General features: G+C 52.8%; 3 protein-coding genes across 5 annotated transcripts; 2 read left to right on the top strand and 1 right to left on the bottom strand.

Moving 5' to 3' along the window:
• Positions 1-130: 130 nt before the first annotated feature.
• Positions 131-3,690, bottom strand: Alyref (Aly/REF export factor). Its single transcript, XM_057775857.1, has 6 exons — positions 3,300-3,690; positions 2,865-2,996; positions 1,487-1,634; positions 827-890; positions 555-729; positions 131-446 (listed from the first exon to the last, which is right to left on the bottom strand). Exons 1-6 carry the CDS (start codon positions 3,534-3,536, stop codon positions 432-434), a joined length of 771 nt encoding a protein of 256 aa, XP_057631840.1. The 5' UTR covers positions 3,537-3,690; the 3' UTR covers positions 131-431.
• Anapc11 (anaphase promoting complex subunit 11) lies at positions 3,679-9,567 on the top strand. Of its 2 annotated transcripts, none has more exons than XM_057775860.1 (3): positions 3,679-3,803; positions 4,338-4,464; positions 9,165-9,567. In XM_057775860.1, the coding sequence occupies exons 2-3, from the start codon at positions 4,356-4,358 to the stop codon at positions 9,308-9,310; spliced, it is 255 nt and encodes an 84-aa protein (XP_057631843.1). In that variant the 5' UTR covers positions 3,679-3,803; positions 4,338-4,355; the 3' UTR covers positions 9,311-9,567. The 2 variants fall into 2 exon arrangements, with proteins under 2 accessions (XP_057631843.1, XP_057631844.1); XM_057775861.1 differs by lacking the exon at positions 3,679-3,803 and adding an exon at positions 3,829-3,954.
• On the top strand, positions 4,341-13,890 carry Npb (neuropeptide B). Of its 2 annotated transcripts, none has more exons than XM_057775858.1 (4): positions 4,341-4,464; positions 13,010-13,152; positions 13,322-13,564; positions 13,640-13,890. In XM_057775858.1, exons 2-4 carry the CDS (start codon positions 13,129-13,131, stop codon positions 13,772-13,774), a joined length of 402 nt encoding a protein of 133 aa, XP_057631841.1. In that variant the 5' UTR covers positions 4,341-4,464; positions 13,010-13,128; the 3' UTR covers positions 13,775-13,890. The 2 variants fall into 2 exon arrangements, with proteins under 2 accessions (XP_057631841.1, XP_057631842.1); XM_057775859.1 differs by lacking the exon at positions 4,341-4,464 and adding an exon at positions 12,060-12,169.
• The last annotated feature ends 48 nt before the right edge of the window (positions 13,891-13,938 follow it).

Below are 13,938 nucleotides of genomic sequence, written 5' to 3' on the forward strand. Positions count from 1 at the left end.
GTGAGGCATTAGAATATCAGGGAAGCAAACAGAAGGCCTCAGCCTTGGACTCCCATTTCACACCAGGTACTAGCCACAGCCACCAGCTGTGACAGAGACTCTAACAGCAGGATGGACCAGACAGCTCCAGTTCTACACACAATTCTAGTTTATTATGGCAAAGGTGAAAATGCCACCTTCTCCACAACAGCAACCAGTAAAATTTATCCCAAAAATAACTCGGTACAAAACAGGTCTGTTTCAGAATTAAAAAAAAAAAAAAAAGAAAAAAAGCCTTTACATGAGTTTTTAGATCCTATTTTAAAACAGGAGAAAAAGAAGAAACAAAAACAAATCCACCATTGTCTGCACAGTCCAGTCGCCAACCCTCCCTCTAGGGATCTCGGACGCAGCTTCTGGGTTCTGTTACTTGTGTGGATTTGCTGGGCTGTTTAACTGGTGTCCATCTGAAAGAGAGAGGTTCATTAAGGAAGCCCTTGTTTCTTCTGGCTTCACGAGATTACCACAGGCTGTGACTCAGTCCCACCCAGTCTTCTCTGAGCCTGAGGACTTACCCTGGCATTATAAGCATCCAGCTGTGCGTCCAGCTCCTCCGCAGAAAGCTGCTGCTTTGAGTTCCTGCCGGTACCTCTACCTCTTCCCCGGCTGCCTCCACGGGTTCCTCTCCGGGTGCCACCACCACCAAAACTTCCAGAGCCACGGTTTCTTGTCATGCCGCCTCTGTTTATGCTAACAAAGAAAACACAACTCTAATCTATCTGTGCTTTGTGGATGGCATTATCACAAACCCACAGCCTTTCCCCATCGTCGAGGGCCCAGAACTTACCTCTGTGCTGGTCTTCTTTGCGTGTCAATCTGTGATGTGACGAGCTGGATGTTCATAGGACGGCCTATGGTAAAAAGAACACAACAAGTCTCATTCCAGAGGCTCTGAAGCTGATACAGAGGGCACCACACCCTGGTCTCCATGCAAGCTCTGGAAAGGGCCTTTGTGTGTCTCCAGTGCCCCCAAAAAGGTATATGGCCTAGAGAGTCTGGTGGGAAAATAAAGTGGCGATAAATAACCCCACCAACACCTCCTCACTCCTTCTCAGTTCAAGCTAAGAGGGCTGCTTGGTCAGTGTCCAGGGTGCTCATGGGTGGACAGGTGTGGGTGACCTGACGGAAGAAGAACAGGTACCTTTGTCTTTACGACTACAGCCCCGCACTCAGGTTGTACTATGGCGGTTCTGAGAAGGCTTCACAGAAGTGAATCTTCCGGAAGGAGCTGAAGGAGGGGAGGGATGTAGCTTGCTGGATGGGGGTTCACAAGAGGTTGGTCCAGATGTGTGGGGCAGCATGAGAAGTGGCAGAATGGAAGAGAGAGACAAAGGGGCAAATGCAAAGTGTCCTCAGCCACAGGGGCAGCCCATATTCCTACAGGGAGAGGTGCCAGCCCCAAACTCCATAAGCCCCGCAGGCATCCTGGGCCCAGCCCCACACTCACCATCCAAAGGGACACCGTTGTATTGTTTCATAGCCTTTAGGGCATCTGCCTTCCGTTCAAAGTGCACGTCTGCTGTCCCTAAACTTCGTCCAGAGCGATCATAGTGCACGGCCGCTTTCTTCAACGTTCCAAATTCGGCAAAGAGTTCCTGGGAAGTGGAATGGACAGCAGTCAGTGAAGTCGTGAGCCCTGCTCCTTCGAGTGGCTCATTAGGTTGCTGTGAGCACGCGTGCTTTGAGGGCGCTTTACTGACAGCCACCCGGGAAGGGGCAGGGCAGTGAACATCAAGAGGTGAGGGAAGGGACGCTGGAGAAAGAGGGACAACTTTCATGAGCACCTGGGTTCCTGCCCACTTTGGGACTGCACCACGATGCCGGTGAGGACAGTACAAAGCCCTGGCACAGAGCAGAAGATTAAGAACTACCTCTCTCAGCAAGGGCATTACAACTCAAATAATGGCTGCTTCATCAAACAGCAGAGGCCAAGAGCAAAACCAAGGGCAGTTCCCACAGAGCAGATAGCTCCGAGGGCCCCCTGACCCCAGCCCCTCCCCCAAAGGCAGATTCTGGCTCACCTTTCCCTCTCCTCCTACTCAAGCCTGCTGCAAAGTCTGAAGTCAAACGCGCCATGGAAACTGCCCTGACCTCAGGCAGGCTGGGAGTTGGAGAGGGAACCCAGGCACACAGCGGGAGTGGAGGTCACCAAAAGCGGTTTCCAGTGGATGCCAGAAACCACCTTAAAAAAAGTGTTGAGACACTGTGAGTGCTCACTGGCCGTGCTAACCTCCCATGGCAAGGCCAAAGGGCTGGGCTCTGAGAACTAAAAACCCAGAAAGGCCCAGCACTCCGACCTAGCCATCTCCAAAACTAATTCCCAAAAACTCTATAGAGATGCCTCTGAGGTCCAGTCAAAAAAGAAAAAAAAGAAAAAAAGAAAAAAAAACAAGAAAAGAGTTCAACGGCAAGTATGAGGACCATGCCCCTGCCCAGACCCAGGAAAGGTCGCTGGTTAAAACACAGGGCTTCAGGCTGTAAAGCACACAGCACTGACACCATGCACCCCAGTGCGGCCAGACATCTGGGGGAGACTCTGTCTCCCATCAGCTCGCTACCACAAGCACCCCCGGTCATACCGGGCAGCCCGTGCCCGTTATAAACTGGAAGTCCTGGCAGAGGCAGGAGCTCACGGTGGTCGCCTTCAGGGACACACCAGGCTACCTTCCCGCAGCCTGACTTATTAGAAATGCTACTTTCTCTAAGGTCAGTCAGGTCACTCGGGGACAGTGGCTGGCCCCGGGGTGCGCGGGCTCCAACCGGGAGGGGGTTCTGGACCGCAAGTCTGTGCGGGACGCGCACCGCGACCGGCTCCGGTCTCCTACCTGGATATCCGCGTCTGACACCCCGAAGTCCAGGTTTGACACCAGCAGCTTCCCACCCGTCTCCACGCCGGCGCCACCCCCGAAGCCGCTGTCGAAGAGGTCGTGCTGCCACTTGTCGGGAAGTTGTTTCGGCTGCAGGCAAAACCGTGAGGACAGAGAAACTCGTGAGCCTCGCCCCGGGCGCCCTCGACACCCCACCGCCACTCTCCCACGTCGGACCGCAGTCCAGAGAGCACCCCAAGCCCGCCGCCACGAGGCCGGACCGCGACCGGACAAAGCGTCCCGGAAGATCCCGGCCTGGGGCCGGGCCTCGCCGCGCGGCCTCGCCCCCGCCCACCCCTCCGCCGCGGTCCCCGCGGGGACTCGCGGGGCGTACACCCGGCTCCGTGCTGCCGGGCAGCCGCCCGCGTCGGCGTCGCGCGTCCCCGGACTTACTCTGCTGTAGGGTGCCGGCCGGTTCCTGCCGCCGCCGCCCGCGGCGCCGCGAGAGATGGCGGGCCGGTTCCTCATAGGCCCGCCGCCTCGATTCACTCGCGCGGCGGCCTGCACCGCACCGCCGCGGCCGCCCTGGGAGCCGGCCCTGCCGCGACCCCGGCCTCCGCCGCGACCGCCTCGCTGGCTCCGGTTCAGCTTAATGATGTCGTCCAAAGACATATCCATTTTGTCGGCCATGGCGGGCGCGGAATCGGGCCTCGGATCGAGCCCGCGCGTCAGCACGCCGCAGCGTCACTTCCTGCGCCTGCCCCCGGTCTTCCGGCGTCGCGGCCCGGCGGCTGCCTCTGATTGGTCTCGGCGCGCGCGGGGCCGGCGGACGCCTGCGCAAAGCGCTCGGGGACAGCGGGCGCCGCTTCTGAGGAGCCGGACGCGGCACGGTCGTTTTTATACCTTCCCGCGCGGCGGCAACGGAAGGGCGGGGCGCCTCGTGATTAGGCGGCGAAGGTGCGAGGGCGAGGAGTGGGCGGGGACTCCCGGCCCCGCCCCCGGAGGCCGGAAAAGGCGGGGTGGCCTCGGCGTCGCGTTCCGTCTGGCGGACGGGGCGCCTTCTTCGGGACCCCGGCGGTCGGGGCTGCTGTGCAGGGTCGGAGTTCGGGTTAGTCTGCTCGAGGGCGTGGTTTCTCTTTAGCAAGTTAGTGGCTGTGACTCCTCAGGTTTAAAAGCAAAGCACAGGTTGTTAAGGAAAAGCTGGACGTTTCCCACGGACGCATTATTTTGTTTTGTTTTTGTTTCTTTTTTCCTTTTTTGGGGAGGGGAGGGGCTGGCCTCGAACCTGGTCCGTCTGCTTCAGACTGGGATCGAGTTTTGGGATCCGAGTGCTGGGATTAAAGGCTTGTGTCGGGGATTAAAGGCGTGTGTGACCCCGCCCCACTGCGTGGATGCAAATCTCCAAAGACATCCTTAAACATGGCCTAGCCCCTGTCGCAGCTTGCTGGAGCACTACAGACTAACTTTAGCCCCGAAATTCTCTGCCCTCAGGTCACAGGCTCGGCTGCCATGAAGGTGAAGATTAAGTGCTGGAACGGTGTGGCCACTTGGCTCTGGGTAGCCAATGATGAGAACTGCGGCATCTGCAGGATGGCATTTAATGGCTGCTGTCCAGACTGTGAGTGTCTCTCTGTGCACCACCAGCCTTAGAAACCTTGGGTTTCTAAGCGCTAGGGAGGCAGAGGCAGAAGGATCTCTGAGATTGAGTTCAGCCTGGTCTACAGTGCAAGTTCCAGGACAGAGAAACCTTGTCTTGAAAAACTAAGAAAAACAAAACTGTAAGGTTTAGTTTCCATCTACTGACAGGAAATATTTCTTGAAGCCCACTTTTCTATAAAGAGCCTATCTAGCACGGTGGCAAACACTTGTGGTATCAGAATTTGGGAGCAAAACAAGTGGATCTCCGAGTTGGAGGTTACGCAGTGACACTTTGCAAAAACAGAAAGACAGACAAAGCCAACACTTGTTTTTGTCAGGGCATGGTGACACAGACCACAGACCCGTGACAACAGCACTGGGGTGACTGAGGCAAATAATCTTGAATTTGAAGCCTGCCTGGTCTACATGGTGATAATCTGACATTCTCTTAACTCCTCAAACTTGTATTTTCAGTTTGAATTTTCTCAAAATACCCCTAACTTGTTATAGCAAATTGAAGTTCAGACAGTGGTTGCCATATTGTCACATTTGCTGGATTTTTGTGCTAAAGTATTGTAAATTTTAAGTTAACTATGAGCACACTTGAGCCTTGTCTTACAAGCTGTTCTAGCAACCTTATAATCATCTTGATGTTATCAGAGCGTTAGATCTGCAAACTAGGCTGGCCTCGAATTTACAGAGATCCTCCTGCCTCTGTCTCCTGAGTACTGGATTAAAGGCGCCCCTACCCTGCTCACCCAGCCTGACTTATCAGCCGATAGTTAATCATCTTGATGTATTCAACAAGTTGTGAGTTGTCGTGTGTCGTGTCCTCCCCCCCCCCGCCCAGTGAGACAGGGTTTCTCTATGTAACCCTGGCTGTCCTGAAACTCTCTCTGTAGACCAGGCTGGCCTCAAACTTACAGAGATCTGCCTACCTCTATCTCCTAAGTGTTGGGATTAAAGTCGTGCACCACCACTGCCCAGCGAGTTGTGTATTTCCTAGGAAGTCATTGATTTTTCTTTTGGTTTAAGTTTTTTTTTTTTTTTTTTTTTGATTTTTCGAGACAGGGTTTCTCTGTAGCTTTGGTGCCTGTCCTGGAACTCCCTTTGTAGACCAGGCTGGCCTCGAACTCCCAGGATCCGCCTGCCTCTGTCTCCCGAGTGCTGGGATTAAAGGCATGCGCCACCACCGCCTGGCTTGGTTTAAGTTTTATCTATAGCATTTATGATTAGCAACTAAGCACACAGTTCTAATTTTTATTTTAAGTAGAAAAATGTAAATTTTTGTTGTTTCATATTTTGAGACAGGGTTTTGTTAGGTTGCCTAGGCTGTCCTGGAACTATCTCTCTAGACCAGGCTGAACTCAAAATCACAGAGATCCGTATGCCTTTGCTTCCGAGGGCTGGGATAATAGGCATGCCTGCTACAAATGCAGATTCACTAAGGAAAAATGAGAAGGAACTTCCAAAAGTGTGAAAGGGAGGAATACTCTTTTAATCAGTCAATCAGTTTCTTATTTAATGGGACTGGGGATTGAACACAGGCCCTTTCATGTGCTCTGCAGGCTCTCTCCCACTGAGCTGTATTCCTAGGGTTGGCTCGAACGCACTCTGTCTTGAACTTTGAGTTCTCCTTCCTCGACTTCTAGAGCAGCTAGGGTGCAGGCTCGTCCACTGGTCTTGTCTTGAAATCACATGAAGACTGGGTACGGTGGAATGGGGCTTTGATCCCAGCACCGAGGAGGCAGAACAGATCTGTGATTCCAGGCATTCCTGGTCTGTGTAGTGAGTTCTGTGCCTGCTAGGTCTACATAGTGAGACATATACAGCCTCAAAAAAACAAAAACCCTGCCGGGCGGTGGTGACACACACCTTTAATCCCAGCACTCGGGAGGCAGAGGCAGGCGGATCTCTGCGAGTTCGAGGCCAGCCTGGTCTACAAGAGCTAGTTCCAGGACAGCAACCAAAAACTTCAGAGAAACCCTGTCTCGAAAAAAAAACAAACAAACAAACAAACAAAAAACCTTGTCAACAAAATCACCCTTAAGGATGCTTCTATAGTGGGGATCAGGCATAGGACCTTCACTAATCTGCTGAGCTCAGAAACTTCTCCCCTCTAAAGTCTATAGATATGAGAAATGTTTCCTTTGTTTGCTGACTGCTGTCAGGTCTTCTGTATCAGCTCTCTATGCTACAAGTGGTAGTTGTTATTAAGTAGACCCGCGTTACCTGAAGCTGGTGTTTCTTACCAAGCATGAAGGAGGAATCTTTTTGTCTGTCTGTCTTTCATGTATACAGTTTTCTGCCTGCATGTATTCCTGCAGGCCAGAAGAGGGCACCAGATCTCATTACAGATGGTTGTGAGCCACCATGTGGTTGCTGGGAGTTGAACTGAGGTCCTCTGGAAGAGCAGCCAGTGCTCTTAACCTCTGTGCCATCTCTCCAGCCCCCCAGGAATCTTTATTTAACAGAGCCACACAGAGTGTGGGAGTCAGAGGACAAGTGCTCGTGTGCGTGTCTGTCACATCAGACAGCTTTGTGAACTCTCTGGAACTTGCTTATCAGCGCCACCTTCAGGCCCAGGCTCCGCTGGACCCAGAACTACCTGTTCTTACCTATGCATAAGTGACCCACACGTGGGCTGCAGGGCACAACCTTTATGACCCTAGCTGGGTCTGTGACCAAAGGGATGGCCAGAAAGCATCTTAGGTGGCTAGGCACTTAGAGTCATCCATGTGAAGTAGACCCAGGCTTTCTTAAAACAGGGCCGTTAGCTGCAGAGTGGGAGACTCAGTCTGGCTCACAGATTGTTTAAATGGGAGGGAGTTGACTTCAAAGTGCCGAGTGTTTGATAGGTCCAGTCTGTTTTCTGGAGAGATTCCATAAGCACCAGGTTTCTCACAGATTAAACTCCTGTGAAAATTAAGTTACCAAGGCTGTAATAAATCTGTTTCAGGTCCCAGGGGGCTTTAAGGTAAAGCAGTCTTGTCAAGAAGTGTTTTAATTAAAAAAAAAATAATTTCATCAAGGCACTAACCAGGCCTTGCATGAATCACCGTCGGTGCGCCAGCACCCTCATCAAATGCTCCGGCTCGCCCTGTAGGGACAGCACCCCCCTCCGCATGACCACCCACAGATGAGCCAGCTCCGTGATCTTGTTCTTGAGCCAGTTGGGTCCGAGTCTCATTGGAAAAGAGTGATCAAGCAGAGCTCTGCTGAAGTTAGGAGCCTGGGTGGTGCACACGCCTTTAATCCCAGCACTCTGGAGGCAGAGGCAGGTGGGTCAGAATGAGTTCTAGAACAGCCAGGGCTACACAGAGAAACCCTGTCTTGAAAAACAAAACAAAGGAAAGAAAAGAGAGAGAAAGGCTCTGTCGTGCTGAGCGCAAGTGTGACAGACATAGGACTGGTTCCCAGGATGGATTGGGTGCAGTGAAGCTTAGCTCTTTGGACCCTGTGCTCTGCCTTCTTCAGTAGGGTTTTCTAGTCTGAGGAAGCCAGGGATACTTGTTTTTGAACGGGGTCTCATGTCTCTTGTATCCTAGGTTGGCTTCAAAATCCTTGTGTAGCTGAGTATGGCCTTGAATCCTTCATCCTTCTGCTTCCAGCTCACAAGTGCTGGGATTGTCTGGTTGTGCAAACCTAGGGGTAGAATGCGGGCTTTGTGCATTCTAGGCGACCGTTCTACCAGCTGAGCTGCGTTCCCAGTCTCCCCTTTTGTTTTTACATTGGTGTATGTATGTCTGCGTGTATGTCTGTGTGAAGGTGTCCTTAGGTCCTCTGGAGCTGGAGTTACAGACAGTTGTGTGCATGTGGGTGCTGGGAATTGGACCCGGGTCCTCTGCAGGAGCAGCCAGTGCCATCTCTCCAGCCCCTGTTTTTAAATTTTACTTTAAGAAAAAAAAAGATTAATCTGTTTTCATTTATGTGTATGGGTCTTTTGCCTGAATGTCTATCTGTGTTTATCACATGCATGCAGTGTCTGTGGAGACCAGAAGAGGGTGTTGGTTCCCTTGGACCTGGAGCCGCAGGTGGCTGTGAGCTGCCACATGGAAGCTGGAAACTGGACCTGGGTCCTGGGCAAGATCAGCAAGTGCTGAAACTGCTGAGCCAGCTCTGTAGCCCTAATTAACTTTAATCATGAAACCGACTCTGTCTGGCTCTGATTGGGCTTTCTCCATGGAGGAAGACTTCCAGGCTTGCAGAGTGAGAACCTGCAGCCTGTGCCCCTGGCTTTGGCTAGAGGTGGGAGAGCTGAGGGTTCAGGTGAGAGAGAGGATGGCACCTGCTGATATCAAGTCCCCTCAGCAGCTGTCCCATGAACACCAGGGTGGTGCAGTTGATCTTGGGGGTCCAGGGAAAGAACCTCCCTGAGTTCCAGGGTGCCTTTAATGAAGACAGAGTTCCCTACTCAGGTTGTGACTCCTTGGCACCATGGCCATTTTAATGTTACCTTCTGGGTATTCCAGGTCAGTTTTCCACAGAAGGTGTGAGGGAGTCACTGCAGGTCCTTCAAGCCGTAGGCCATATCTGGGGACGGTTTGGGTCACATTCCCGCGTGGTCTCCCCTAGAGGCTCTGCCTGTGGGCTGGAGCCATTTCCAATGCCCTGGAGGGGCCTGCTTGGCTTCACATGCTCTCCTGTGTTCTAACGTCTTCCCTCCTGGCCCCCTTACAGGTAAGGTGCCTGGGGACGACTGCCCTCTGGTGTGGGGGCAGTGTTCGCACTGCTTCCACATGCACTGCATCCTCAAGTGGCTGAACGCGCAGCAGGTGCAGCAGCACTGCCCCATGTGTCGCCAAGAGTGGAAGTTCAAGGAGTGAGGCCTGTGTTCCCTCTGTCAGCGCCGGGCTAGGCTCCGCCCCGGGCCAGGCTCCGCCCCTTCCCTCCCCTCCTCACAGTGGTACCTGGGCCCTGGTTCTGCACTGGGGACAAGGATGCCTTCCTTTTGGCTGAAACAAGGAGGTCTTTTTGTTTGTTCGTTTTTTCATCGCATCATTGACACTTTTATTCAATAAGTAAAACTCATTAAAGTCCCGAGCCTTCCTGGAGGCCTCTGGCTGCTTTCTTGACATTGATACAGCTGCGGTGTGTTTTGTTATGAAAACCCTTATGAATAAACATCTTGATGAAATAACTGCCGAGGGCTTCTTGATAATCTGAGTCACAACTCAGAAACAGGAAAAGTAGAAGAGACTAAGGCAGGGCCAAGCTGGGCAGAGACTTTAAGGTGTGTTGTGCTGGGGGACTGGCAGGGGCACATAGCCCATCTGCTGCCCTAACCTGGAAGAAGCCCCAGCCCTAGATGGGCAAAGCTGGCCGTTCTGGCCAAGCAAGCACTGGTCATGCCCAGGTGATCTTCGGAGACTGCTGTGTCTTCCTCAGACTGAAGACCAGATCTAGGGTAGGAGGATGTGGTCCTCTGGTGCCCTCGGGAGGAACAGCCCCTTGCAAGCTTCTTTATTCCCCTACAGCTGGGGATTTTCAGCCTCTTAGGGGACAGTAGGCCAGTCCTAGGGTGTCTGGAAGCTCCTGGGTGGAAATTAATTTAGGGTGGTATCTGGGAGTCCTGGTCAGTTCATCACCTTGTCCTTGTGAGGGCCAGCCATGATGATCTAAGTCTGGGCAGGTCACCCAAAGGAAGTTCTTTATTTCTTCCAACCATTATCACCTGGGACTCTGGCCATGGATGAATTTCAATGGAGGCTGGAGTCTCAGTTGTTCACCCTGAGACGGTGCCTGGCTGCAGGAGGAACCAACCATAAGCTGGGATCACCCGACCCCCACCCAAAAACAGACCATTCAAAGGAAATTCCTGGCATTCCAAGCACTGTAGATAGAAACATCTGCTAGTGCACAGTCAACCAGGACACCCCTAGAACGAATGCCAGCCAATCAGGGGTCTTAAAACCTCAGAAACCCCTCACACCCACGTTTACTACTATAAAATCCTATTCTAATTGAGCTTGGGGCTCTCCGGTTATTTCAATACGTTGAACATGCGGAGAGACCGAGTTTGCAAACTTGACTAAAATAAAGGCTCTTTACTTTTACATACGGGACTATTGGTTTTTTTGTCTGCTTGTGGGGATTGTGGATTTGGGCATAACAGTCCTCAGAGACTCAGTGACTATGGACAGTGAACACATTTGCACGCCACCTGTGCCCTACAGCCTGGAGAGCAGGCCAAACAAGCAGGGGCAGGACTCCCCACCATCTGGATCATCTACAAGGGTGTTGGCAATGAGACTACAGTGCCCTTGAGGTACCTCCTACTTGAAACACCTGTGCTTCTGAGAGACTGTAGCTCCACACCGCTCGGTTATCTCTCGCATGCTGAGCCTGGCACTGGCATCAGCTGGCACGAATAGAGATGGGTGTAACTCAGCCCAAGGATACCCAAGAGCTGCAGAGGGGCGTCGAGATCTGTGGATTTGGAGCTCCTTGGGCTGACAGGTCTGGTCCATTCTAGCTGTTTTTTCCATCCCCAGCATGCTCACCCTCCTGGGTGCCCTCCGTGCTTTTCCTCGGAACTTTCTGTGGGAAAATCCACCGTTTCTAGGTCACCCTGCTGAAGCATCTTCCAGTACAACGGAGTATTTATGAGGTCTTTCTCTTCCCAGGCTCACCTCAGGGCTCTCCATGACTACAAGGCTTCACTCTGGGTTCCTTAGCTCTTAGGTCTTTCTGATCTGTTATCTCAGGACCAACTCCACTGATCTCACATCCCCAATCTCTCTGGAGATCAGAAGACCCTAACTAACCCCAGGCATATAACCCTCCCTGCATATAGAGTCCCTGGTTCTGGTCAGGACGCCCTGATACAATCCCATCAAGACAGCTTGTGCTCTCCCCGAACCCCTTTCCCAGGCAGGAACAGCAGGTCCTGTAGGAAGCTTATGCCGTTGACCTAGGTAGCCTTTCCATGTCGTCGTCGTCGTCGTCTTCTTCTTCTTCTTCTTCTTCTTCTTCTTCTTCTTCTTCTTCTTCTTCTTCTTCTTCTTCTTCGTCGTCGTCGTCGTCGTCGTCGTCGTCTTCCTCCTCCACCTCCTCCTCCTCCTCCTCCTCTTTTTTAAAGTTTTTTGAGACACGGTTTCTCTGTATAACAGCCCTGGCTGTCCTTGAACTAGCTCTTGTACACCAGGCTGGCCTCAGACTCACAAAGACCTGCCTGCCTCTGCCTCCCAAGTGCTGGGAAAAACCCTGTCTTGAAAAACCAGAGAGAGAGAGAGAGAGAGAGAGAGAGAGAGAGAGAGCGAGCAAGCGAGCCATGCAATGGTGCCTCACATCTTTAATCCCAGCATTCAGGAGACAGGCAGAGGGATCTCTGTGAGTTCAAAGCTACCCTGGGCTATACAAGGTTGAATCTCACTTTTTTTTTTTTTTTTTTTTCCGAGACAGGGTTTCTCTGTGGTTTTGGAGCCTGTCCTGGAACTAGCTCTTGTAGACCAGGCTGGTCTCGAACTCACAGACATCCGCCTGCCTCTGCCTCCCAAGTGCTGGGATTAAAGGTGTGCGCCACCACCGCCCGGCTTGAATCTCACATTTTTAATCCCAGCACTAGGCAGATGGGAAGTATTATGGCTGGGCAGAGAGAGGACTACAAGGCAGGAGGAGACAGGAGCTCAGATGCAGTCCGAGGACCTGTAGTGATACGATCACCCCTTTGGTTTGAGGGAGAGGTAAGAACTAGTGGCTGGCTGTGCTGCTTCTCTGATCTTTTAGCTTTCGCCCCAATAGCTGACTCCAGGTTTTTATTATTAAGACCAATTAGAACTCACACTACTGTAGGCCTTTTTTTTTTTTTTTTGTTTTTCGAGACAGGGTTTCTCTGTGGTTTTGGAGCCTGTCCTGGAACTAGCTCTTGTAGACCAGGCTGGTCTCGAACTCACAGAGATCCGCCTGCCTCTGCCTCCCAAGTGCTGGGGCCATTTTTTATTATATATAATTTCTATTTTTTGTGTGTGACTGTTTTACCTGCAAGCATGTCTGTGCACCACATGCATTCCCCCAATATCTGCAGAGTCCAAAAGACATGTGATCCCCTGGATCTGGAGTTACAGTTGTGAACTGCCATGTGGGTGCTGGGAATTGAACCTGTGTCCTCTGGAAGAGCAGCCAGTGCTTTAAGCCACTAAGCCATCTCTCCAGCCTGGGGATTTTCTTTTCAAGACAGGGTTTCTGTGAAACAGCCCTAACTGTCCTGGAGCTTGTTTTAATGACCCCCCTGCCCGGCCTCCCGAGTGCTGGGGTTAAAGGCAGGTGCCACTGCACCCAGTGGAAATCTCTTAATTAGTGACTGATCTGGGAGGGTCTAGTCCATTGTGGGGCGGGTGGTCCTGGGCTCTATGAGAAAGCAGGCTGAGGAAACCAGGAAGCAAGCCAGGAAGCAGCACTCTCCCATGGCCTCCAGGTTCCCCATCTGAGTTCTTGCCTTCGCTTTTCCAGTAGACTGTGGCACGGAATATGGTAAAAACCCTTTCCTCCTGACCTTGCTTTTTGGTTGTGATGTTTCTTCACAGCGATAGTAACCCTAAGACAGTCTCTCACCCTGCCTGCCGGCGTTGATACTTCTGGCCAGTAAGCCTCAGAGGGCAGTTCAACTTCAGCAAGGAGAGATTGGCTCTCTGCCATCAGTGACATGCGTGTTCAGGCCCAGCAAGGTGTAAGAGATCCCACTGATCCTCCGTGCACAGCCCTTGCTCCACTGCCACTCCTCCTTGCTCCTCCTCCCGGCCTCTGTTCCCGCCTCCCCCGCCCTACACCCCATTGCAGATATAAAGCCCAGTCCGGCTCACAGACTTCAGCCACATTTCCCCTGCTCCGGCGCACAGCACAGCTCCATGGCCCAGTGTGGGACATCGGTGGCCGCCGCCCTGGCGCTGCTCTTGCTGCTCCTGCCACCAAACCTTGCGTGGTACAAGCCTGCGGGACCCCAGCACTACTCGGTGGGCCGCGCCGCGGGGCTGCTGTCCAACTTCCACAGGTTCCCGTCCCCGCGACGCTCCGAGTCCCCAGCACTCCCTGCCGTAATTGGACCCCTACGCTTGGAGATGCGCTCTAGCCTAAGGAGCCTTGTGAGTGCAAGGGGGTGGTGGGTGGCGGGAGCCGGTGGGGCACGAGCGGGACCTCAGCCTCCACCGCCCACCCAGGCCCTGTGTGTCAAAGAGGTGACCCCGAACCTGCAGAGCTGCCGGCGACAATTCAACAGCCCAGGGACTTTGCAGTGTAAAGCGGACGTCTTCTTATCGCTGCAGGAGGCTGAATGCCAACAGCCTGAGCCCTGAACCCCCCATGTCCAGTCTTGCTTGAAGCAGCGCAGGCCCTGTCTTGTGGGTTGGCGCCCGTGACCCCTAACTCCTACCATGCTCCACAGCAAACGGCTAAATGAATAAAGAAGCAAACTGTGTCTGCTGAGGGTCGCTGGAGGAGGTGACTAGTGCTTCTGGGA

Source organism: Chionomys nivalis, chromosome 7 (genome assembly GCF_950005125.1).
Source record: "Chionomys nivalis chromosome 7, mChiNiv1.1, whole genome shotgun sequence".
Taxonomy (NCBI): Eukaryota; Metazoa; Chordata; class Mammalia; order Rodentia; family Cricetidae; genus Chionomys; species Chionomys nivalis.